The 26486-nt window shown below is 36.9% G+C and overlaps 1 protein-coding gene across 1 annotated transcript in view; it reads left to right on the plus strand.

Annotated features, from left to right (window-relative positions):
• The window catches only part of LOC101745273 (glutaredoxin domain-containing cysteine-rich protein CG31559), a 107146-nt gene that overhangs the window by 39072 nt on the left and 41588 nt on the right, over positions 1-26486 (plus strand). Inside the window, exon 2 of the mRNA XM_004922632.5 lies at positions 13730-15326. Within this exon, the coding sequence (XP_004922689.2) occupies positions 13890-15326 (1437 nt within the window). The 5' untranslated portion in view covers positions 13730-13889. The remainder of the gene's footprint in view (positions 1-13729; positions 15327-26486) is intronic.

Consider the following 26486-nt stretch of genomic DNA (forward strand, 5'->3'; position numbering starts at 1 on the left):
CTAACCAGAACACTAGCACATGCATTTAGGACCGATAACAATACAATAATTTTGTAACTTCGCTCTAATACCCAAGCCGGTAACATCAGGATTTAAAAGAAAAATTAAATTATTTTTACTGGTAGCCACCTCTTGTGAGTCCGCGCGGGTAGCTACTACCACCCTGCCTATTTCTGCCGTGAAGCAGTAATGCGTTTCGGTTTGAAGGGTGGGGCAGCCGCTGTAACTGTACTGAGACCTTAGAACTTATATCTCAAGGTGGGTGGCGCATTTACGTCGTAGATGTCTATGGGCTCCAGTAACCACTTAACACCAGGTGAGCTGTGAGCTCGTCTACCCATCTAAGCAATAAAAAAAACAATTGTTGCTGGTTTCGTTTGCTTATTTATCGAACGCGACTAGCATCAACACGTGACTACCGCCACCCTGAGATCAGATTCGAATCTCAGTTGACATGGAGCGACGTGTGCGCAATTGTTTCACAGCTTCAAGTTAATCAGGAAACTGAATCGTGCATGACCGCCTTTACGAGAATTGATTAGAGCATTTCTTAGAACTACGTACGACCTCATTCGACCTTGACCACGCAACCGATAAATGTCGGCAGACAAATGCTATCAGAATTATAAACATATATTATTATTATGTTAATTTATATTACATGTTGTTCAAGTCCTATTTCGGTTTTTTGGTCCTGTTGTTATTTTATTTTATTATATATTTTTATTATATATTTAAGGCGAGCTCGATAAGATCCTAGGGAGTCTTCTAAATGTCTTCTTGTCTATCTAAAAATCATATGTAATTTAAAAATTCAGCTCAAACTTTTGAATCGTATTCGGTAATTTTTTGAAGCGATTAAAAAGTAATTGACGGCTTTCAATGATTTGCTTGAAAAAAAACAGCAATTAGGTGTGACGTAATTTCTGGCCAAAATGTACAAATAACTAATCAGCGAATACACGAGACAAGCCAAACAAAATAACACGTAGGTACGTATGTTTGTTTAGTTAGGTTATCTTCAAAATGTATTAGAGTCATTTAAACAAATAAATATGTTGGGATTAAAAGTATGTTTGTATTTGCATACTTTTTTATCTTGTTATGGTGACGGGTGTAGATAGCAGTAGTTCACTTAAAATTTGAATTCGCATGGTTAACATAGTAAAAAAGTTTGGTCCGCGGGCGCGAAGATATCTTTATTATCGCGTGAGAATTAGGCCATCAATCAATGTATCGTTCGAATTCCGAAACGTTCTTGAGTGTAACTCGATAAAAACCATTTCAAAACTCGGCTTATTTTTAGAATATTCAATCAAATTAAATTGGGTAATGGCTTTAGGTAATTAATGGCACGTTATTAATGACTTCTGAATACAATAAAACTTGGTAGCAAACGTGTGTTACTTTTTTATGAAGTAAGGCTTACTGGTGGTGCGAAGGCCTTTCCAGTTTCACCAGGGATAGCTGCTTCGCGAATGAATTTACTACCGGATCAGAATCGCAACCCGCTGTAAGGATCCGGCGAGAAACTCAGTGGGTTGTGTCTATGGGCTAGGTTGCACGTCGAACTCTTCGTCGAACGACGGCTTCGACTAGTTCGACTAAAACAGTGACCACAGAACCCTCAAGCCAAACTTGTTCGCCACACCGGTGTTTGCCCGACGTGGAAATCGAACCCAGGACCCCAGGCCCAATGAGGGTTTTAACAACTATACCAATGAATCAGTCAATAAATGAATCGATTTTAATTTCGATCTGACACATGTAGTAGTAATTTTGAAAATATTGCTAGACATATTTTTTAAACTTTATATTTATAAAAAAAAATTGTTAAATAAAAATGCAACGTTTTCATAATGATTAAATCGAATTATGTCGATAATATTTCATCTATTTCATAGTTCGAAGGGTGAGTTATTATAACAATGCTTCGATGTATGATGTGCCTATTACGAGTACACTCACAAACGACCCACACACTACAAAAAAGGTACATAATGCTTTGCTTCACAATAATATTTCGCTTTCATTCGGTTCGGTACCACAATCATATCTTTTCTACAACTAAATATACATAGAGATTAGAGAAAAATAGCCACTATTCAAACGTAATCCTTCATCTAAGTTTAGCTTCATTTCGCAAAGGCATCGGAGTTTACAGAGTAATAGTTATAGGCTTTGAAATCTGGCCCACATTACGTTGCCTCTTGGCTAATCTATACATTTTGTCATCATTCTACTGGGCTATGAATACAGATAGGTACCGTGCTATCAATTTGATCCACAAAGCAATCATGCATTCCAGTTTGAAAGGCGAGACAGTTCTTATACAAAACAATGGAGATTGTGACCTCACGTTTCAAGGACAGCGGCATTGAATTTGTGTGGCTCATAGACACGTAACTCCGCAATCAATCCTCAAAAACAATTTTCAATGACAAAGTAAAAAAATCAATAAACAATTTATCGATACATTTTAACTTAACTTCGATTACGAATGAAATACGCGCAACAATGAAAATGGCGGAAAGCATTATGAAAATAGACCAGTACATGTATTGTGTTGTAAATGATATAATTTATTGTATTGCAAATATTGTTTTCGGCACGTTCATGCGTGACAATGCTACGTTAGCTATTCGGCTTTTGGCTGGTAGGTACTAGTGAATTATTCTGTTGGAGATAGGAGATAGATAGATAGACATATTTTGCTAATAAGCATAAATAGTAATAATATTAAAATTTACCGTTTAGCACTTGACACAGTTGAAGAAAATCTGTATATTATATTTATATATTTATACGTGAAGCAAAAACTTTGTATCCCTTTTTACGAAAATTTTGCGGACGGAGGAGTATGAAATTTTCCACACTTATAGAGAATATAGAGAAGAAGTGTACAATGCTAATATTTTTTTAAATAATGCATAAAAGATACTTTAAATCAATAAAGAAAACATTACACACACTACATACCATGTATTTGACGGACACATGCATGCATACTATTTATTGTCAAACTTTTGTTCTTGACGTCTGTTGTCAAATTGAGATTAAATATTGATTGTCTTTGTTAATATTTTATTTGTGACTATAGGAGTATAAAATACAATCATAATAGTGTACAAACTTACAATTCCAATGAATTATAGTCGAATTTCGACTACTGCGGGACCTCTAGTTTTACAAATTTTACAAAAAATACGAGTGTTTGTAAAGAAAGGTTTTACTTACGCCAAGATGTATCTCAAATGTTATTCGTATCAAATTAAATTTTATTTACTTGGAACAGTATAAAAAACATTTAATGTACAAAGCACGGCTCTTCGCATACCATGTAGTTTAATAATATGGATGTAATATATTATGGATATCAGGAGTAAGCCTGCCACGTAGTGGATCGACGACCTAGTGAAGATTGCGGGATCCACTGGATGCAGACAGCGTAGGACCGGTCATTATGGCGAACCTTGGGAGAGACCTATGTCTAATTTTGGACGTTCGTGACTGGTAATAATGATGATGATGATGAAGTTGTGGCTTTCTTACCCATCCACTTACCGGTTGCCTTTAAATTTTAAAATTTCTAGGTATATTCGGTTTGAAGGGTGAGACAGCCGTTGTAACTATACTTGAGACCTTAGAACGTATATCTCAAGGTGGGTGGCGCATTTACGTCGTAGATATCTATGGGCTCCAGTAACCACTTCACACCGGGTGGGCTATGAGCTCGTCCACCATCTAAGCAATGTTTGCCATGTTCAAAACGTTAAGCCTTTACATCAATGTATCATTGTATAAGATGATTTATGATATTTCGAAAAGTGTGTATCCATATTTTTTAAAATAGCATTTAGAGTAAACAGGGGAATGACCTGCCATATTTCACTGTGCTTAGAGTAAATGGTGATGGCTCTGGTAGTAACCTCCATACACATTGTTTCTTGAGCGCTATCACATGTTATTCTTCGAAGGAGATTTGCGGAGAGTCATTGGCACTGCATTAGGCTTTGGCTTAACTGATTGGTTGTGTTCATGAGCGGTGTGATGCCTGAGGGCTCCAATAACCGCTCAACACCAGATGATCTTTGAGCTCGTTCACGCGGCAATACAAATGCATATACATATTTCATTTAGTGCGTTCGCATTCACTATCTAAAAAAATGTTTACTGTAAAATCAAACAAAAATAAATTATAGTTTAAAAAAACTAACAAAATACGCTTTTATAGAAAATCCAACTAAAAAAATAGAAAATAAATTTTAATAAATTTGAACTAAAAATAGTGTAAGAAAAAATGATTTTATTGTAAAAAAGCGTGGGGTGCATGGTATAAGTAGTTATAAATATTTTATATACGCTTTTGCGTATTTTGTTAGTTTTTTTAAACTATTATTTATTTTTCATTTTTTAGTTAAATTTCAATTTTTTCAAATTTTTTTTTTTTTAATATTGAATTGTCATCAGTCCTAATAAGAAAACCAAAATTTCGAGTTAATCCGACGTTTTGAAGGGGGTCAAAATCATGTTCAAAGATTCCATAACATACATACATACATATACGTCTGAAGCTAATAAAAGCGTATTAAAAACATGCCAGTCGTACTCCCAGTGATAAATCCTTCGAGCACGCATTCGAAATACAATAATTATTCGTCGAATGATAAATGTTGCAACATGCGTCAGTAATCGCTACTTCTTGGTAAAACTGCGCTCAGCGCGGCAGGTCCTACGTGCTAATCATTAATAGTTTCTGCTTAAGTAGTCCGTACGTTAATTACGTATCTGGTATCCCACGATTGCCTCACAGCCCTGCTCATAACGATATCTAAATGGGTAGCTGACTAAACTATATATTAGAAGAGAATTTCAAAGCGTGCTAGTTTTTTTTTTTTTTTAAACAATTACGCCACGTTAACTGTTCCCGTGATAAGTTTGTAAAGAACTTGTGTTACAGGTACCAGATAACGGATATAAATGTAAGATTTTTATTATACACATACATATATTTAATATACATCAATAACCCTGGAGAAGACATTTATATTTATCATACAAATATCTTCCCTTGGCGGGATTCGAACCCACGACCCCCTTGTGTAACGGCCGTTTGATGTGTAAATTTTGTCTAAGCATGGATTCATAAATTTTTTTTGTTCGTTAATAACAAAATCTATTGCGAATAGTCGTCGAATATTGAAACATAGTTGGTTGCTATGACCTAGAATCATTAACAGGGTATTTCTTGAAATGTCATTTTACCCTTAAAATTGTTTCACGCCATAATAATTATATACCAGTGGTCCCTCGGTAGTCAAATTCGACTACAATTAATTGAAATTATAAGTTTGCGAACATCATTATGGTGCTATTGTCAAAGACTATTATTTAATCATATATTTCGCAAAGACTAGATAGTAGAAAAATAATATTAAAGATAAACAATATTAATCTATTTGACTTTGCTTATTCTCAATTTTACCATAGACTTTAAGCAATAACAAAAGTTTCGCAATAAACGAAGAGTATATATATGCGCGCGCGTGTGAGTTTTAAGCATAATTTAAAAAAAAAAAAAACATTCTGCACTCCTTGTCTATATTCTCTATAAGTGTGAGAAATTTCACATTCCTCCTTCCGCGCAATTTTCGTAAAAAGGGGCTACAAAGTTTCTGCTTCACGTATTAATATATAGATTTTTCAAGAACACTTCAAAATATCGCGATTAACAATAACGCAATTCTGTTCAAAGCATCACCAATCTGTATATTGTCGGACAGCCTATTTATAAACAGACAAATTCGTGTCATCAATTCCCAATATCAACAAACAACGTTAGGTCCATTAGTTAAAACGTGAAACGAAATTTTCAACACTTTCGTTAGGCAATAAAGAAATCCCTCCAGCCCACACTACGGAGAAAGTACGTAGTTATATTGTCAACGAACCTGTTCAGTTACGTAATATTGCTTTTGTTGATTTGCTGTAATTCAATTTGTACATACGACATTTTGTACATACCCAGCGGATGTTTGAAGTCACTTTAAATGTAGAACAATAATTTATAATATTTTTCGCATTGCTGTACATAATTTTGGTTAATTTAATTTTTTTAAGTAGAAGTAGAATTTAAAAAGAAATAAGTAGAATTTCTTCTTCTTATCAGCCCACAGACGTCCACTGCTGGACATAAGCCTCCCCCAAGCCTCGCCACAAAGACCGGTCCTGCACTGCCTGCATCCAGCGGATCCTAGCGAACCTCAATAGATCGTCGGTCCATCTAGTGGGAGGCCTACCCACGCTACGTCTTCCGGTACGCGATCACCACTCAATAACTTTCTGGCCCCAACGGCCATCCGTTCTACGAGCAATGTGTCCTCCCCACTGCCACTTCAACGTCGCAATCCTTTGGGCTATGTCGGTTACCATGGTTTTAAAAGAATTTTAAGTAGAGTTCATCCATACTACCTGGAGCCACTGCTTTCATCCACAGTGCGTTTCCAGAGGTCTTATTGCCATGTCCCATCCAGTTTTGGAATAAGCTCCCCTCCACAGTGTTTCCCGAGCGCTTTGACATATCCTTCTTCAAACGAGGCTTGTGGAGAATGCTTAACAAGGGCAATAAAAAATATATTTGTTTTGTTTGCGGGTTGAGGGAGCTATACCACAAAAAGTGTTACAGTGAAAAAGAGACCAAAAATTGACATCTCTCTGCAGTATTTTTTTCGCATATTGGGGGCACTTTCCGATCACCTAGGAAACTGAAACTTTTTATATAGATTCAACTTCCATTTCGGCTTCTAATTATCCAAAATTGCAATACCAAATTTATTCACATTTATTCACATTTTACGATTCGTTTAATTATTTTATACGGACTCTTTATATGTTGCAAACGGGTGTCCGTATGACACCTCTCCCTTTTTTACAGCTAAGTAAAACATGTAGGTAACAGGATCTAAATGTCATCACATTGAGATGCGAGGCACATTATAATTATTTTTAACACACTTTAATCTGTTTGTTATGTATGTATACCTATTTTTATGTAACGGAATCTTTGAACGGCATTTCCACCGACTTCAAGACATCGGATTAACTTGATTATTTGCACACACGTATCAAGGACGAATTACGGTAATACAAATAATTTTATAGCTTCTAACTTGAATATCTTGACCAGTTTCAACAGGATAAAAAAAATAAGAGTAAGTTAATTATTAGTTGGGTTCTATGTTAAAGCGTGTTGCTAAAGCTTCAATTTGAAAATAATATTCAATTTTCTAAACGAATAAATAATGTGTGATAAAGCGGGTGAAGCTAACCTTAATGTTACTTCGGTTAGGACCCCCGACGCGTCATCTGTGTTCATTATACGTCAAGTTACTGCTAGCATGCATATACAATTGTAAATCCATCACTACCATAATTTACTATTCTCTTGTTTCCTACCTATGCTGATAGCCTTGAGAGGATATTTCAGCTTACCCTAGCGTGTGTAGGTGAGCTCACGGGGCTCAAACCGGAGAGTTGCTAACACTAAGCAAGAGCAGTGCTTCGCAGAATCTACCACCGGATCGGAAACGCGACCCACTGAGAAGGTCCGGCGAGAAATTCAGTAGGCTGTGTCTGTGGGTTAATTCGCTCGTCGAGCCCTTCGTCGCAAGCGACGGGTTCGACGAGGACGGTGACCGGTGTTTGTGGTGCCTAAAAGCACCGTTAATGGATCAGGAGGATCCGTAATGACGTGTTACTATTCTCAAGGGATTGTATAACACAAGCAGCAATATGGACATAATAAAGAAGTCAAAGGCTACATACAATCCATTAATACCACGTCATTTTTCAAGTTTGTATACTTGTAATACTTTGTTAGTATTAAACGAGGTTAATATGGGATAAAACTATGTTGTAAGTAATTTCGTGGGCTGTTTTAAGCTTAAATATTTACACTTAATATTTTAAATCCAGGAACACCAGTGAAACGTCTTGTGACAATTCGAAAGTGACAAAAGAAGTTTACCAATTAAACAATCATATTTACCCCTTTTTTAAGCTGACCTTTTTATATAGGGATCTGTTTCGATTTGAAACGAAGCTGTGCTTATTCTTATCACTACATAGTATAAAACAAAGTCGCTTTCTCTGTCCCTATATCCCTATGTATGCTTAAATCTTTAAAACTACGCAACGGATTTTGATGCGGGTTTTTTTTAATAGATAGAGTGATTGAAGAGGAAGGTTTATATGTATAATAACGTCCATTAAATAGTGGAGAAATCAATAATAAATAACAGTTTCCGGAGCGAACAGAGCGCGGGTTGCGAGTCTTGTATATTTGGAACTCTGAAAGCAGTCTTAACGCAGAGCCACCTGGAAACAAGTTTCACTGGGTGGCGAATTTTACACGTTAATATCCTTCGATCTGACATTCTGTCATTTTCCTTTTTCTACCAACACTTGTTCAGTATCTATTCCTAGAACAAAATCATAATTTATATGACTGATTACATCATAAATTATCACATTATGAATCCAAATATTACACATTAATTAATTATCCCACGACCAATTTTAGCCTTAAGAAATAAGGCTAAGTTTACAAGTTCTCCGTTCGCTAATAACTAACTTTCGCAATAAAGGAGTGGCGTGCGTAATATATTCAATATTTTCTAAACATTACAAAAAAGCGCATATAAAAATCTAGTTTTAAATAAATAAATCATTTTAACATAAGATTGGTGATTTTGTTTCGAAAACATTCGCAAATTAGTTCTAATTTATTATAGCTTACACAACGAGCCCATCTAGTAGGTATTGAGTTCAAATATCACTATCAATTTAATTCAGCTACTATACTTTTAAGCTAATAATTTATGGTATTTGAATCTTGCTGTCTTTGATATCGTCTTCGTAAATGAATTAAACATGTTTTTTTTTGAAAAGATCAACGTACGGTTTACATAACGGATATTTATTTTTAAGCGAACTCACGATTTTGCCGCCTGCTGTGAAGTTGTTATTAGAGCCCATGGGCATCAATCAATCACAACATTATTTCCTCCACATATACATTCGAACACGTGCTTTAACCTAAAATTTAAGCTTTAAAATTGCATAGGCACCCTAATAAAAGAATCTATGAAGAATGTATTTCTATTTTATCTTTTTTTTTTTATTGCTTAAATGGGTGGACGAGCTCACAGCCCACCTGGTGTTAAGTGGTTACTGGGGCCCATAGATATCTACAACGTAAATGCCCCCCTCACCTTGAGATATAAGTTCTAAGGTCTCAGTATAGTTACAACAGCTGCCCCACCCTTCAAACCGAAACGCATTACTGCTTCACGGCAGAAATAGGCAAGGTGGTGGTACCTACCCGTGCGGACTCACAAGAGGTCCTACCACCAGTGAGTTATCTAGTAATATGTTTCTTTTTTAATTCGTCACTGATCTCGCCACCGAAACGGAAGGCACTCATTAAGTAGACGCATGTCATATTTGTAACCTGTCAACTGATCGCTACGATCGATCAAATTACGTATTATGTATAGAAATTCGATATGTCAAAATCGATTTATCAAAGTTCGAGGTGGTTTCTGAAAAGTGTCAGTTTGTGAGCACGATCATAATATGACATGTAATAATTAACCAATCCGTATCAAAAAAAATTACCCATTGTCGATGCAATATTATATCGTACTGATAGAACATTTATATTGCACACGAGTGAATCATTTGAAAAAAAATTGTTGGCCTGCCAAGAAATTGATATTAAAACGTAAGATATTTTAATAGTTTTCTAAATTTGTCACTTAAGTAAATTGGATTTTTTTTCTGAGTGACGAGCCGACAGCCTTAACATGTAGTATTGCTGCTGTTTCTACCCACTGAGTTTTTCGCCGTATCTTCTCAGTGGGTCGCGATCACTGCTCTTGGTAGGGCTAATGTTAGCAAATTCCCCCAGGTTGAGCGCGTGAGCTGACCTACCGGTCCCCACGATGTTGGAATAGGCTACCAACGATGAGGTACGGGGAAAAAGGCACTTTTTGGCGTCCATAGATATCGCAGCGGGAATGGTTATTGAGACTGTTGATCTAAGTTTTAAGCCATACAAGCCTCAAAACTGAAATACATAACGCAGTTTGGGACAGTTAAAAACTATTGGCGTTCGGATTTCCATGTCTACATAATCACATCCCCTGAAAATAACCGTGTGCATAATTCACACCGCGATAAAAATATCATTATTTTTTTCTTACTTATTTAATTATTTAATTTTCTTTTTTCTTTTAGCATTAATTTTAGCATCAATGTTTCACATCACTATAATATTATGTTTAACTTGTTTGGCGTTCAAATGCGTATTTCATTTGCAGATATTTTCCGGTATTTATATCGCAAGAACTTCAACCTGTTTTTGTTTCAACTTCGTTGTCCGTAAAACATTATAAATATAATGATGATCGCGAACATGAATTATGTTAGTGACTGGAGCGTGTAACATTAAAACAAAAAAATCACGTCTAAAAATATCTTCAAAATCATTCTCTCATACTCTAAGGACTTGGTCTAGCTTAGATTTCTAAGTACCCAATTGTGTAGTTGATCGATTTCGGACCTTGTTTAAAATACAATTAGATATATTATTGATTCAAATTTTCAATGATAATTGACATCTTCTTTTGTCCCTTTCCCGCAAACTCTAATGCTGTCATACTATAATTGATATCGGGCTGTCAAAACTTGACGTCAATATACAAGATTGTGTGCGCTTTGCATGAAATTAAGACCCTAATACAAGGAATAAATGTACATACATGGAATATTATTTCTAAATATTCGTATTTCTTCAATCTATTTTCGTAAATGAGTCGACTATTATCAAAGCCGGCAATCTGACTTTTGGACAATGATTGGTAAATCAGAAAAACGAATTATTGACTTTGTATTCCATTGGCAGTCACAAAACTCTTCGGAACGACATCTTAGATAAATAACAGGTTAACTATTAACCTTTATTTACTGCAGGTTTTGAACCGTATTCTTTGAAGGAGACGATTATATTCAAATCAATCTGTATTGACATATCAATAATTTTTTTTTGTTAAAATGCACAGATTGCCACCTTTGATAATAGACGACTCAAATGTACTATTTGTTTTCCTATCTTTTCATCAATAGCGGAATTATGTGACAGTCTTTGTAAATATATTTCATATTACATAATATATTTAGACGTGCGACTGTAAACTGTGAAGTGACTGGTTTTATTTATTTACAAATAATTTTAATAACGAGCGTCAGCATAGCACCCGAAATTCGACCATAATCATTAAGTTCTCAAGATTTAGTTTCGTTTTACGTACCACAAAATTATTCTGTTGTGTTTTGTAACTAACATTTTGACGAAATAAAGTAGATGTAGGTGGTAGTCATTTTTTAAACCTGATGACTGGACGCAAATAATATTATAATATATATTGAAATGTCATCAATCCTTGTATTGTGAGTCAATATTCAAATGGGACGTGTCGAGATTAATCGAAAATATGTTGAAAGACTCTATTACATAGGTCGATACAGGTCAAGCTAGTAAAGGCGTGTTGAAAACTGACTACTTAAAAAAAGATATTAATATTAATATAAGATATTAATATTTTAGGCAGCGGCTTGGCTCTGACATTGCTGAAGTCCATGGGCGACGGTAATCACTCACCATCAGGTGGACCGTAAACTCGTCTGCTTACAAGGGCAATAAATAAAAAAATAGTAACAACAAAACATGTCAAATAAAATCTATTATCCGACTGTCTTAGCGTATTTATATTATATCATTAAAATTTAGAGCATCGCATCGATATTAACCAAATGAGCTATGCTACAATAGACAAATATCTCTATTTAATTACATAGCAATTAAAACTGTCAATGAAATAGCAATCACGATCGCTATCGAAGTACTTAATGCGGTATTTGTATGAATTAATATTTTCACAAGAAAACGTCTTCACGAATGCAATACTCCAGAGGAAAGTGCTTTCGTCTCGGTATTGCTCAAGCAAACGATTTGTAAGATTTTGTAACGAGCTGTAACTGTAATTGAGATGCCTTACTATTTAATAGACTAGGAAATTTATTACGAAACTAAACGCGATATTTTGTAAGCGGGAAAATGAAAGTTCGGCTTTTTGGGAAACTGTGCCATTTCTTATTTATGTAGATGCCTGAATGAGCTCACGACCCGCTTGTAGACACAGCCTATAAACATCATAATGTGAATTCTGCCCCCCCATCTTGAGACATTAGGTCGAATGACATGGCTGCTTCGCGATATAAAGAAGCAGAATGGTTAGATTAATACTGCACCATGACTAAAGTTCAAATTATTCTTCTTTGGGTGCATTTAGGAGAACAGATCAGGAGAACAGATTTTTTACTAGTGGTAGGACCTCTTGCGAGTCCGCACGCGTAGGTACCACCACCCTGCCTATTTCTGACGTGAAGCAGCAATGCGTTTCGATATGGTGCAGCCGTTGTAACAATACTGATACCTTAGAACGCATATCTCAAGGTGGTGGGGAAGGCATTCACGTTGTAGATGTCTATGGGCTCCAGTAACCACTTAACACCAGGTGGGCTGTGAGCTCGTCCACCTATCTAAGCAATAAAAATAAAAAATAATAGGAAAACTGGGAGTTTTCGTGCTAGATCGATCAGGAATGAGGAAACTCGCAGGAGAACCATGATAATCGATACAGCTCAAAACATTGCGAGGTTGAAGTGGCAGAAAAGTTCTAGAGTGGTGACCACGTACCAGAAAACGTAACCTTGGTATGTCTCCCACAACGTAGACCGATGAGGTGTTGAAGGTCATGGAAACCCGCTGGATGCAGACAGCGCAGGAGCGGTCATTGCTTCGAGAGCTGGTGGAGGCCTGTGCCCAGCAATGGACGTCAGTGGCCTGATAGATAAATAATGACATGAACAATTAAGGTCATTAAACTTATTACATAAAAAAACTGTTAAAGTATGCACGGCTCTTAAGATCTTCAAATAGGAGGAAAGTTTTCTAGACCATAAAATATTTTACTTCTCATAGATTTTCTTCACAAAAATCATTAATTTTACTTCGACTTCGGAACCAAAAAAAAATAACTTGTCATTTTGTTCAATATTTATAATCAAATTAATTTTATCAGTACTTGAATCGAGGCTAATTAGTTACGTAAGCACTCATTGATTTTACGGCAAAAAATTCAAGAATTTCAACGACTTACGTGACATTTTCACATTCGGTATGTAGGACAGAAAATGTCACGCGCTTAAAATTTAAAAAATCGCACACTCTGCCCACACGCGTACGGCTTCAAACAATTCTCTTTAGTAGTCTTACAACTAGCTCCCAAATGCTTTGAAAGTTTACAAACAATTAATAGCACACACGGTCATCAGCTGGCCCCGAAGAAGGATTTCCTGGATTATGAGGGAAACAAAGACTAAATAATACACATACTTACTTATATACGTTTAAATATAAACATAAATAGATATTAAAAATTCAGATAAAAAGCAAACAAATCTATTGACCACATGAATTGCAAGATAATGCATCGCCGCGTCAGTCAAAATTATTAGTGACTTCTACGGTTATTAATATTTTATCGCTTGTTTCAAGGACGATTATTTTGACATTACTAATAACGACGTGTTTTTTTCTTTGCAGGTGTAAAAACATCGTGAACCTCATCGTGCATAGTTGACCCATTCACGAACCGACGCCGGAAACATTATGCCTTATACGTACAACAGTATCTGAAGACGGACCTGAACACCTTAACAGTCGAGACACCGTTAATTATGCCAATTTATTAACACGATCCAACATGGAAGAAGTAGCCGCGCGTCCCAGTTTAGAGTACATCCCTCCTCTGCCCCCCAAAACTAAGCAAAGGGGCTCGACTACATTCACACAAATAAGAACAGAAGATACAAGTTCGAAATCGAACGGTATTAATGCTGAACGCAACATGGATTCGCTGAGTTCAATGCACTCGCTCGTCCTTAATTCTAAGACCCCATCCACAACGGTATTCATAGCGGCGACCCAGTCAGAACGACCCGCGAGCACGCCAACCACGGACGCTCTCAACGGTCCACACGTGGTCACAATCAGAATCAACACCGATTCAAACAAACCGAAAGCCCCCAAAATATCGAGCGTGCACCTCAAAAGCGACATCGACTACGATCATTTCAAAACAAGCGACGTATGCAGAAAAAGCAATAACAGCCTCGTCAGATTGAACGTCGATGAGACTACACCCAAAATTATTGAAAGAGAAGAAAATAATAAGACTGATATAGCTCCTTATATATATTGTAACTCATTCAGTTCGATGACCAGTATGGTTATGTCGAGCGGTCAATGTTCTCCGAGTGACACTTTAGATTCGGGAACTTGCAGCGACCTTGACGGTACCCCACCTCCGCTACCCAAAAAGAAGTCATTCAAATCCAATTCCGCAAAGAAAATTGTGTCGGTAACTTTGATTCGCAACGGCAGCCAAGGCGAACTAGATTTTGAAGATAACGACTCGAACATATCGTGCGATTCTCTAAACAGCAGTGAATTCAGCGGGAGCGTTCACACCGACGAAAGTCACAGTGAGTATGGCAAGAAAGATAAGAAACTCGATATACCAGTCGCGCCGGTGATGCCAGTGTTCAACAAAACGGCCGTCAAAGACAGCTTTCTGCCGCAAGGTCTACTTCAAGACATCAGAGACCGCTCGGCCAAACTCAGCACAGTCGAAACGGAAAGTCAAAACAATGAACACGACAACGAGGAAACGAACCAGAATATTAATGAAGATGCTAATGTCCCTAAAGAAAGTGCACAGCTCACTTCGTTCCGTCTGGTTTCGCAGTTTGATAGACAGACAAAAAACGTAAGCGAGTCATTACCGAACCTCTGCTCCCAAACGCCTCTAATAAACGAAAGTACTTACGAGGAAAGAAAGAAAGAGGACAAAATAAAACAAGAGCAAATGTTTTATAGCAGTCATTATTTTGATACGGACAAGTTTTACGATTTCCATCTAAATGAGAAGCAATTTGACGAGAATGACTCATTGAAAAGTGTGAGTGTTAGCAAAGTGGACAGTGAAGTGAGTGATTTAGAATATTTCGCCGGCGTCAAGGACTTCAAGAACGAGGACATGCCCTCGACTATTAAAAGTTCAAAGGGTACGATCCGTGGCGTTAAAAATCGCGTCCGGGCCGGCATAGCGACCTTCATACAAATGCAGAATACGACAAAGGTAATTTTTGCACGCTTAAAATTCGTCTGACCTCTAAAAATGTATTGCTTGTGTGCAATAATACGTAATATAATAAAAAATTCACTTTTACGATTTAATTTCGCGTTTTCGATTGTAATTTTATTATTTTCGTTAAAGAAAACTGTAAAGTATTAAAATAATAACCGTGTTCACGTAGACTATACATGAGAGACTGTATAGCCATAATAGTAAGACTATACATATTAAAAAATCTTACGTTATGGACGTTTTTTCCCGATTAGGGTACCCCTCTGCATCGTCCCATAAGGAACTTCGTTCCAAAAACGAGAAATTATACCGTAAAAGTAGTTTTAGTTATCTACGACTCGCAAAATGGCATTGGAGCATTCCAATTAGATTTTAAATCGGATTTTATTTGTTGTACCATGAACCTTAGCATTTGTTTGTATTATAATACGGCACTACTGAGCTTATAGTGTAGTATCTGATGATGATGGTGGATAACAAGGCTCTGTATCGATCACTATTAAAATTATTTTTAAGCCGTTTGCAAATGTTGGTTCTTTTTCGTTCGTTTCAATGTCTTTACACACGTTCGAATTTTAGAGGTCACTCTCGTAAATTTTGAAAGTTGACACGACTGGTGGAGATTTCGCGTCAGTCGCAATATTATTGACTAGCTTTTGCCCGCGACTTCCGTCCGTGGAATAGTTACTTTGACATAAAGCTAAATTTTACCCCACACTTCGTTTACATAGAAATGAAGATATTTTTGAATTATAGAATGTTAAGGAGCTATTTAATTAAACCCCTATTTTGAAACATTCTTTATTGTAGCTCCACTTGTATTAGTCTTCCCGTGATGTTATATAGCCTATAGCCTTCCTCAATAAATGAGCTATCTAATACTGAAAGAATTTTTCAAATCGGACAAGTATTTCCTGAGATTAGCGCGTTCAAACAAACAAACAAACAAACAAACAAACAGACTCTTCAGCTTTACAATATTATTAGTATAGATTATCGGAACCTTCACGGTGCGTTCTCTCGAACAACGGCCGACAGGGAATACCGCAAATAAACAATTGAAATACGTCGTTTAATTACAATTCATGATTAGAAACAGACGCTTTTTAGCCTCTCTCTTAGTTCCATTGAAAACAAAATAATAAATGCGACAAAATATTTCTAGTAAGTTGTTTTGTTGCGGAGTGTATTGGCCGGTTGCTGATGATAAAGAAAACTTGTGCCTTGTGCTACAATACGGTTTATTTGTATGTTTATACACTTGATATTTTATTAATATGACTAGCGACCCGCCATCGCTTCGCTTCGGAAACATTAAAACACAAATGAAAAAAAAAAAAAAAAAAATTTAAAAAAGTAGCCTATGTTCATCAGGGACAATGTCGGCTTCTAATGGAAAAAGAATTTTTCAAATCGGTCCAGTAGTTTCGGAGCCTATTCGAAACAAACAAACAAACAAATCTTTCCTCTTTATAATATTATTATAGTATAGTATAGATAAACAGTCCGCTCGAAAAGTAAAAAAGGAAGAGACTGACATGAACAATGTTGCCAGTCATTTAATTTTATTTTCCATACTAAAATATTGGAGCTGCAAACATAAGTTTTACTTAATTCTTAATTATACACGAGGACGGATGTGCGCTAAATATACAAAAGTGCCGAGAAATTTACAGATTAGGCTTATAAAAGTTAAATCGCTGCCTCTTAAGAAAGCAAAAAAGTCGGATTCGATATTTCGTTTTTCAATCAAATTTTTTATCGCGAATGTATCTCCCCTACCTACCACCTTTACAACGCCAATTACACCAATTAGTCATTCACGCGTCATTGTCAATTGATTAGTAGTTTCTCTGATGCCTCCTTCCGCTTTCCTAGACCGGTTTTAATTGCAGTAAAACATAGTTTTCCTACGTCTGGTTGTGTATCGGAAGTTTTCTTCTGAACGCATCAATAGAATTACTCGGCGCAAACTGACATGGGTGAAAGTGACACGGAAAAGGTTTCCTTCGAAAACTTTTTTGTGGAGTTCGATATATATTTGATTATTTATAGTACCATTTTAATACGATCATATAATAATACTAGGTGACCCGACAAACGTTGTTTCCCCGTATAATTTATTTCTAGGAAAGATAAATAATCAAAATACCGACTGCAGCGCCATCTGCCGGGCTGATTTGTGAATCTAAAGCATTCAGGGCGCCACCCAAACGCATACCAAAAAAATCGTTCAAATCGGTCCAGCCGTTTAGGAGGAGTTCAGTAACAAACACACGCACAGAATATATATATAAAGGTCCGGTGACGTCATCGAATGTTACAAGAATCAACGGCACACCTGTTGTTATGTGGCTAGCGTAAAAACCACAACTTAAATACCGCCGATCTTAATACACAGTGACGAATCTCGCAAATATATAACATTAATTTGTCCCTACCCTTCATGCGTGCTCACTCTAACCGGCGCCATCTAGGCGGGCTTCGGATAGCCTGCCGACCGAGAGGGCTAGTGGTCGTGGCGCCGACGACCGCCGGTCCGGCGTCCCGAGGGGGAGGGTGATGGGAGAGATGTGCTCCGCACTAAACACTTCACTTTCCCCCCTTTGCCTCTTCATGAGTTCTGTCTCATGCGAGGTTTGGACGTTGGTTGTTGAGCGACAGGAGGTTTTAGTCAGTTCGACTCTGACATGCTCCGCCCTCTATCCCCAGTGGAGGGCGGAAGTCCGGCGATTTCCTCCTGACAAAAAAAAAAACCCTTCATGCGTGCAGGTATGAATTCTGTGCGATGAAAACATGTAACGAAAAAGAAAACAACCTTCGACAAAATTAAATGAGAATATTATGAATGTAGTTCGAAATCAATTGATTAGGCATAATTGAGGATATACTCAAAAACCACTGGTCAGATGTTATGAAAATTTTATTGGGGCCGCAGGAGAAGCAAATCAAATCAGTCAATACAGTTGTATTGTTTTTTTCCCCTACCTAGGCTACCTGTCGTAGGCTATTGGTAGCGGCTATTCAAACAATGCCCGGATTAAGTTAGCTAACGGAGCTCAACCTGGAAGAACTTACTAACTACTACTACTAGCCCTAGCAAGAGCACTGCTTCATTGAGCTTACCGCCGGATCGGAATCCCGACCCACTGAGAAGATCAGGCGACAAACTCAGTAGGTTAAACAAATTAACAACATCTTTCTTTTCGGTTGAGGTCAATTTAAAATACGCAGGATTATGGTTCCACTCCATTTTATATATGGTACAACAATGACACTTCCTAAGCACCTTCCGCGTGTATCCGACCTTCTGATACATAGCAGCCGTTCACTTGATTACATTAAGACGTGTTGAATCTATTAGTGGGAATGTCGACTGGTTTTTTTTTTCACAAATAATTTACTGTTGTCCAAACACATTTAAAATGCGATAGACAAACTTTTCTTGGTTTTATGTTATATATAATATAGTTTTTGTTTTGTGATTTTAAATATCTGAATTTTATGTCCGTTCATTTTGAAGAGTGACTCAAAGATTACAGGATAATTACATTTTATTGCTTCAACCGGTGGTACTTCACAAGGGATCTTTTTAGGAAGCTTAGTGTCGCGCAGCAATCTATGGAGAGGGCTATGCTTGGTATTTCTCTACGAGATCGAATCAGATATGAGGAGATCCGTAGAAGAACCAAAGTTACTGACATAGCCCGTAGGATTAGGAAGCTAAAGTGGCAGTGGGCAAGTCACATAGCGCGAAGATCAGACGGCCGATGGCGCAGAAAGATCCTCGAATGGAGACCACGTACTGGCAAACGCAGTGTGGGACGGCCACCTATCAGATGGACCGACGATCCTATGAAAATTGCTGGGTCACGTTGGATGCAAGTGGCCACGGACCGGCCGCACTGGACATCAGTTCAGCAGTGGACAGTAGACAGGCTCATGATGTTGATGACCGGGGAACGAGCTCACGGCTCACCTGGTGTTAAATGGCTGCCAGAGGTCATAGACATCGACAATGTAAATGCCGTCACCCACCTTCAGACATGAGTTCTAGATCTTAGTTGTATAGTACAACCGCTGCCGTACCCTTCAAACCCGGAACTTACTACTGCTTCTCAGCGAAAATAGACGAGGTATCGCCAGTGTAAAAGTTTTACACATCCGTCCAAATTCTTTGTTACTACATTAGAGATTAGAATCTTCAGTAATAATGAACAAAAAAACATGTAATTGAAATGACATTTAGCTTCACAATATTAACATCTGACCAAATCCGAATGATTCTAGAACGGCTAGCCAGCGAATTTAAATATAAGAAGCTTTAAGAACCTAACCTATATTCGTTGTTCACGAGAGACCTTGACTTTTCGTTTGCAATGCAAGAACTTTCGTTCTGTCAAGCGCTAAGAATTAAAAATAAAAAACGTATTTGCATACATTGCTACACGTTTTATTTCACTCGTCTGTTGAGTGCCTCGTATAATTGTGCGGTTGGCGTTTCTTTTAATGTTTTCTATGTTGAGAATATGTATGATTCTTTAATGCATTGATCTATACTAATATTATAAAGAGGAAAGATTTGTTTGTTTGTTTGTTTCGAATAGGCTCCGAAACTACCGGACCGATTTGAAAAATTCTTTTTCCTTTAGAAGCCGACATTGTCCCTGATGAACATAGGCTACTTTTTTTTAAATTTTTTTAATTTTTTTTTTTGTTTCATGTGTGTTTTAATGTTTCCGAAGCGAAGCGAGGGCGGGTCGCTAGTCTTTTTTATAACTACAGACAATAGCGTTTAAAATGTTTAGTTCAACGGATATATTCCAAGCCAACCATTAGCTCTTAAAACGAAATTAGAATATATATTTTTTACCGGTGGTAGGAACTCTTGTGAGTCCGCACGGGCAAGTACCACCGCCCTGCCTATTTCTGCCGTGAAGCAGTAATGCGTTTCGGTTTGAAGGATGCGGCAGCCGTTGTAACTATACTGAGACCTTAGAACTTATATCTCAAGATGGGTGGCGAATTTCCGTTGTAGATGTCTATGGGCTCCAGTAACCACTTAACATCAGGTGGGCTGTGAGCTCGTCCAACCATCTAAGCAATAAAAAATAAAGTTAGAAATAGCTTCCGTTTTCTCACTGAACTTATATTTCCCATTTAATATACCTAATGATAATACTTATAGAAGGAAAAGGTAATCGAATCGATATTACTGATGTAGCTTTGATCGTCCGTGACCCGAAAATCTATACCGAAACGTTCAAAACTATGAAACGTACATAATAAATATGTGATTAAGCCGAAAACAGTTTAATCTGAAATATAATGGTACTTAGTATTTAGATACCTACTTCGAATTTCGTATCGTTTTTTATTACTACCAAAAGCTGCGCTGGTTGCGTGTCCTCCGCTTTAAAGTTTGTGTAGGAAGTAATTTTATTTATTTATTGCTTAGATGGGTGGACGAGCTCACAGCCCACCTGGTGTTAAGTGGTTACTGGAGCCCATTGACATCTACAATGTAAATGCGCCACCCTCCTCGAGATATAAGTTCTAAGGTCTCAGTATAGTTACAACGGCTGCCCCACCCTTCAAACCGAAACGCACGTTTCACGGTAGAAAATAGTCGGGGTGGCGGTACCTACACAATAAAACTCATTCTCCTTTTATTCTATCAATTGTGATTTTCTTAATACTGGGTAAATATTTATCTTATTTCCTTAATTTCATTCCAATCTTCATTTTTTAGTCGAAAGAAAAATGCATATAAGTTCTAAGGTCTCAGTATAGTTACAACGGCTGCCCCACCCTTCAAGCCGAAACGCATTACTGCTTCACTTCAGAAATAGGCAGGGTGGTGGTACCCACCCGCGAAAAGTATCACTTCAAAGCTTACTAAAATTAATAACAGTTCAATCGAATTCAATGATTGAAAAAACTTCATAAGTGTCCCAATCATGAACTAAGCATAGCGTATTCTTTATAATAACATTAGAAGATTCTAGAAAACATACATTAAATACATAAATATACTGCCACTGATAATATTTAGTAGCGTTTTTTTTTTTTTTAAAGATTCCGATTTAGTGATGAAAACTGAATTTAAATATCTCCAGGATACACAACGCATGTCGACCCTTGTCGAAATCTTTAATGACGTAGAGCTCAAATGACAAAATAATGTCATTTCGCTTAGTGAGGAGTGCATCTCTGCTCTAACAGGATGTTAGACCTGAACGGTCGTGACATTGACAAAAACACTTAAGGATTTATTTCTACAAAACAATTCCTCGATGCAACATTGAATAAATTTCTCCATTAATAACATTGTATGTGTATCGTAAACACTTAGCTATGAAGAAAGCTTGGAATTTCAACAGAACAGGTAAAAACCTCAAACCGCGTTGTGAAAGCTTAAAGCTCAAAGGGCGTGCCGAAAGTAAATAACTTATTTCGAAACTTTGGTTAGTTATTGCGTTTTCGCCTAAGAGATAAAAATCTCTCTTGCTGTAACATCGAACAAGTAATGAGTCATAATTTTATAATGTACTTTTAATTTTATAATATCATTTTGCAAAGCTTTTTATTTGAAATCGCCTCTACGGATATTTTGTGGCAATAGTTACGCACTGATAAATCCTTTACTTCTGACAAAACTAAGGCGAACACGAAAATGATAATACATCAAAAGAATTCAAAATAACATAACCACAACATAAGTTTGAATATATTGTACATATTATTATAATTTAAAATGATTTACACCTGTCGATACATTCACGTAAGACCTACGAAATATGGATGAGGTATCGACTCGCAAACGACATCAAGTCACGTTCTATTGATATGCGTTATAAATGTTCTTAAATGCATATACATAATGTAGATATGCATTGGTTTTAGCTAACGCACCAAATTAACACGTACTAAAAACAAATATTATTAAAAATAAAACAGCGCACGAATGATTGAGTAATCCAGAATTAAATTCGATTATCAGAAATGTAGTGTATTTATGGAGAAAACCTGTAATAAGCTCACAGATTCACATAGAAAGGTCAGCCCTATTTCTACGCCAAGACGTTAGCGCGTTTCGATTTGTTGAATAGCAGAATATACTATTATAACAGTTCATTTTGTTGTTACCTCATTTATATATGGAACCTTGAACTCATTACATATCTATATATATAAAAATGAAACCCGTTTTCCGTTGTCACGACATAACATGAAAACGGCTTGACCGATTTGGCTAATTTTGGTCTTGAATTATTTGTGGAAGTCCAGAGAAGGTTTAACATATAGATAAATATGAAAGTGCTCGAAATTAAATAAAAATAACAATTTTGTTTTCCCTATGATGTCCCCCCCGTCGGACGGATTCCTTTTGTTTGTTTTAAGTTTGTTTTATACAAAAGCTTAGGTCTTTTATTTATCGATTGAGGCACTACGAAGTCTGCCGGGTCAGTTAGTCTTTACATAAAAATCGACAACTACACAAACTGAGAGAAGGAACTGAAAAAAAAACTGTAATAAAAAAAAACACAACCCCATTATTTCAAGAGAGGGCCATAAAATTATAATGCCATACAAATCTTTTTAATGCGAAATTTTAAAAGCTTTTATTTGAGTTTATATTATTTTCTTTTATGCCGCATCCATTACATTCCTGCATCTCGGTGAGTACAACGGACCTGTAGGCGCATTGTGGGCGGTTCCAAGGCAACCAGAGTATTTTACATAACTCACGTAAAATTCAAGGTTATAATGAAATATTCCATTAATAACTAATTTATTGAAAAATATTTATATTATGTCAGCGTGAAGCCTTTATCGAATTGCATAATAAACTTTAAGTTTGATTTAAAACTTTTTTTAATTTTTTTTTATTGCTTAGATGGGTGGACGCGCTTACAGCCCACCTCGTGTTAAGTGGCTACTGGAGCCCATAGACATCTACAACGTAAATGCGCCACCCACCTTGAGATATAAGTTCTAAGGTCTCAAGTATAGTTACAACCACGGAATAGATAAATAACCTTATTTATCTATTCCGTGGTTACAACGGCTGCCCCACCCTTCAAACCGAAACGCATTACTGCTTCACGGTAGACATAGGGCAGGGTGGTGGTACCCACCCGCGCGGACTCACAAGAGGTCTTTCTAACTTCTACTCGTTACGCTCGTGAATCAATCATAGAATCCTTCGCTTGCTCGGGTTTCAAAATCAGCACTCGAATCAAAAAAAAACTTTGCTCTCTTGTTACACAAATAACTATTGCTGTTCTATTATACGAATGCAATATTTATCAATGAATATAACTTTGCTTTGCAAGAGCAGTGCTTCGCAGAACCTTCATTCAAAAGTGTCAGATAGCCGTTGTATTGCACAACACAAAGGGAACTTTAGCCTCATGTACCAAGATGGACGACAGCAATCTTTGTGCGTTTACCGGCTCCAATTCAATAAGAGCTATTCATCCATTTTTGAAATGCAACGGAAATATTTACCAAAGACACAAATTCACACACCGTTCACCACGAGACTATACAACGATGCATATAGCTGTATAGATTAGCTGTAATCGATTATAGTTATCTCATGAATCGAATTTGCGCTTTACTCGATCGATCATTCGATTCAGTAATTTTTTTTGCTAACACTAGCCCTAGCAAGAGCAATGCCTTGCAGAATCTTCATTTAGAAGTATGAGATAGCCGTTGTATTGCACAATGCAAAGGGAACTTTGGCCTCATGTACCAAGATGGATGACAGCAATCTCTGTGCGTTTACCGGCCCCAATTCAATAAGAGCTATTCATCCATTTTTGAAATGCAACGGAAATATTTACCAAAGACACAAATTCACACACCGTTCACCACGAGACTATACAACGATGCATATAGCTGTATAGATTAGCTGTAATCGATTATAGTTATCTCATGAATCGAATTTGCGCTTTACTCGATCGATCATTCGATTCAGTAATTTTTTTTGCTAACACTAGCCCTAGCAAGAGCAATGCCTTGCAGAATCTTCATTTAGAAGTATGAGATAGCCGTTGTATTGCACAATGCAAAGGGAACTTTGGCCTCATGTACCAAGATGGATGACAGCAATCTCTGTGCGTTTACCGGCCCCAATTCAATAAGAGCTATTCATCCATTTTTGAAATGCAACGGAAATATTTACCAAAGACACAAATTCACACACCGTTCACCACGAGACTATACAACGATGCATATAGCTGTATAGATTAGCTGTAATCGATTATAGTTATCTCATGAATCGAATTTGCGCTTTACTCGATCGATCATTCGATTCAGTAATTTTTTTTGCTAACACTAGCCCTAGCAAGAGCAATGCCTTGCAGAATCTTCATTTAGAAGTATGAGATAGCCGTTGTATTGCACAATGCAAAGGGAACTTTGGCCTCATGTACCAAGATGGATGACAGCAATCTCTGTGCGTTTACCGGCCCCAATTCAATAAGAGCTATTCATCCATTTTTGAAATGCAACGGAAATATTTACCAAAGACACAAATTCACACACCGTTCACCACGAGACTATACAACGATGCATATAGCTGTATAGATTAGCTGTAATCGATTATAGTTATCTCATGAATCGAATTTGCGCTTTAATCGATCGATCATTCGATTCAGTAATTTTTTTTGCTAACACTAGCCCTAGCAAGAGCAATGCCTCGCAGAATCTTCATTTAGAAGTATGAGATAGCCGTTGTATTGCACAATGCAAAGGGAACTTTGGCCTCATGTACCAAGATGGATGACAGCAATCTCTGTGCGTTTACCGGCCCCAATTCAATAAGAGCTATTCATCCATTTTTTAAATGCAACGGAAATATTTACCAAAGACACAAGTTCACACACCGTTCACCGCGAGATTATACAAGGATGCATATAGCTGGATAGATTAGCTGTAATCGATTATAGTTATCGAATTTGCGCTTTGATCGATCGATCATTCGATCCAGTAATTTTTTTTCCGATAGCCACTCAAAAGCCGATATGGATCTTGTACTAAGTACATTAATCGATTTCTTACGCAATACATTAACGTGGTCTGTACACTTAATATAAACATTGGCACACTTACAAGTTCATTTCAAAATCATCATCAGACATCCGTGATGTTATATTGGCACGACAGGTTTATCAGGAAAGTCTTGATTGCACTATTTCAAATACTATTTAGCCACATCTCCAATTATCCTTAAATGGCCCACGCAACCAAATTAGATACACAATAACTAATTTATTTGAAGTTTAATTTTTATCAATTGCACTGATTTAATTTTAAAGCATGAAATGATGGTTTGTGTGTTGTGGTGGATGTGTGGAGTAACGAGAATGGATAGAATACGGAATTAATATGTTAGAGGAAGTCTGAAAGTGTCACCTGTGACAGAGAAGCTGAGAAGTGCGCGTTTGGGATGGTATGGACATGCGATGAGACGAAATGAAAATGAGGATGGTAAGAGAGTGTTAACTATGAATGTAGAAGTATATAGAGGAAGAGGTAGACCTAAGAAGAAATTGATGGATTGCGTGAAAGACGATATGTGTAAGAGGGGAGTGAGCGAAGAAATGGTATATGATAGAGGAGTATGGAAGGAGAAAACATGTTGCGCCGACCCCAGGTGAATGGGAGAAGGGCAGGATGATGAATAATGATAGACTGGTAATTAATTGCCTAACTTATATTTATGAATCATTTAACTCTTGACAGTGTTCGTGATTGTTATTTACAATTATGACCTCAACCAACGTATGCGTTTCGTTAAATGAATAATTCAAATACAATAACTGCATTCTATTCAAATTTCAAATCACAAACAAATTGTGGATTGAATGAAAACTTTAGTACGAGGCTGCGTTAGATAATGATAAAATATCTATGATCGATCTAGAAATACTCGATTGGAAACAATAGTAGTGGTGTCCTTCCCACGCTTTCATGTTACACCGAACCAAGAGCACAAGCATCAAACGTGACAAACGTATTTAAGTAGGCTACATGAATTGTTGCCTGATAATTAACTCACTTAAAAGAATGGCAGAATTTTAAACTGTTTTTATTACGGCACAACTGACCAGCGCACGCGGACATCAAAGCGCTTTT

The sequence above is a fragment of the Bombyx mori genome, chromosome 14, assembly GCF_030269925.1.
Source record: "Bombyx mori chromosome 14, ASM3026992v2".
Lineage (NCBI taxonomy): Eukaryota > Metazoa > Arthropoda > Insecta > Lepidoptera > Bombycidae > Bombyx > Bombyx mori.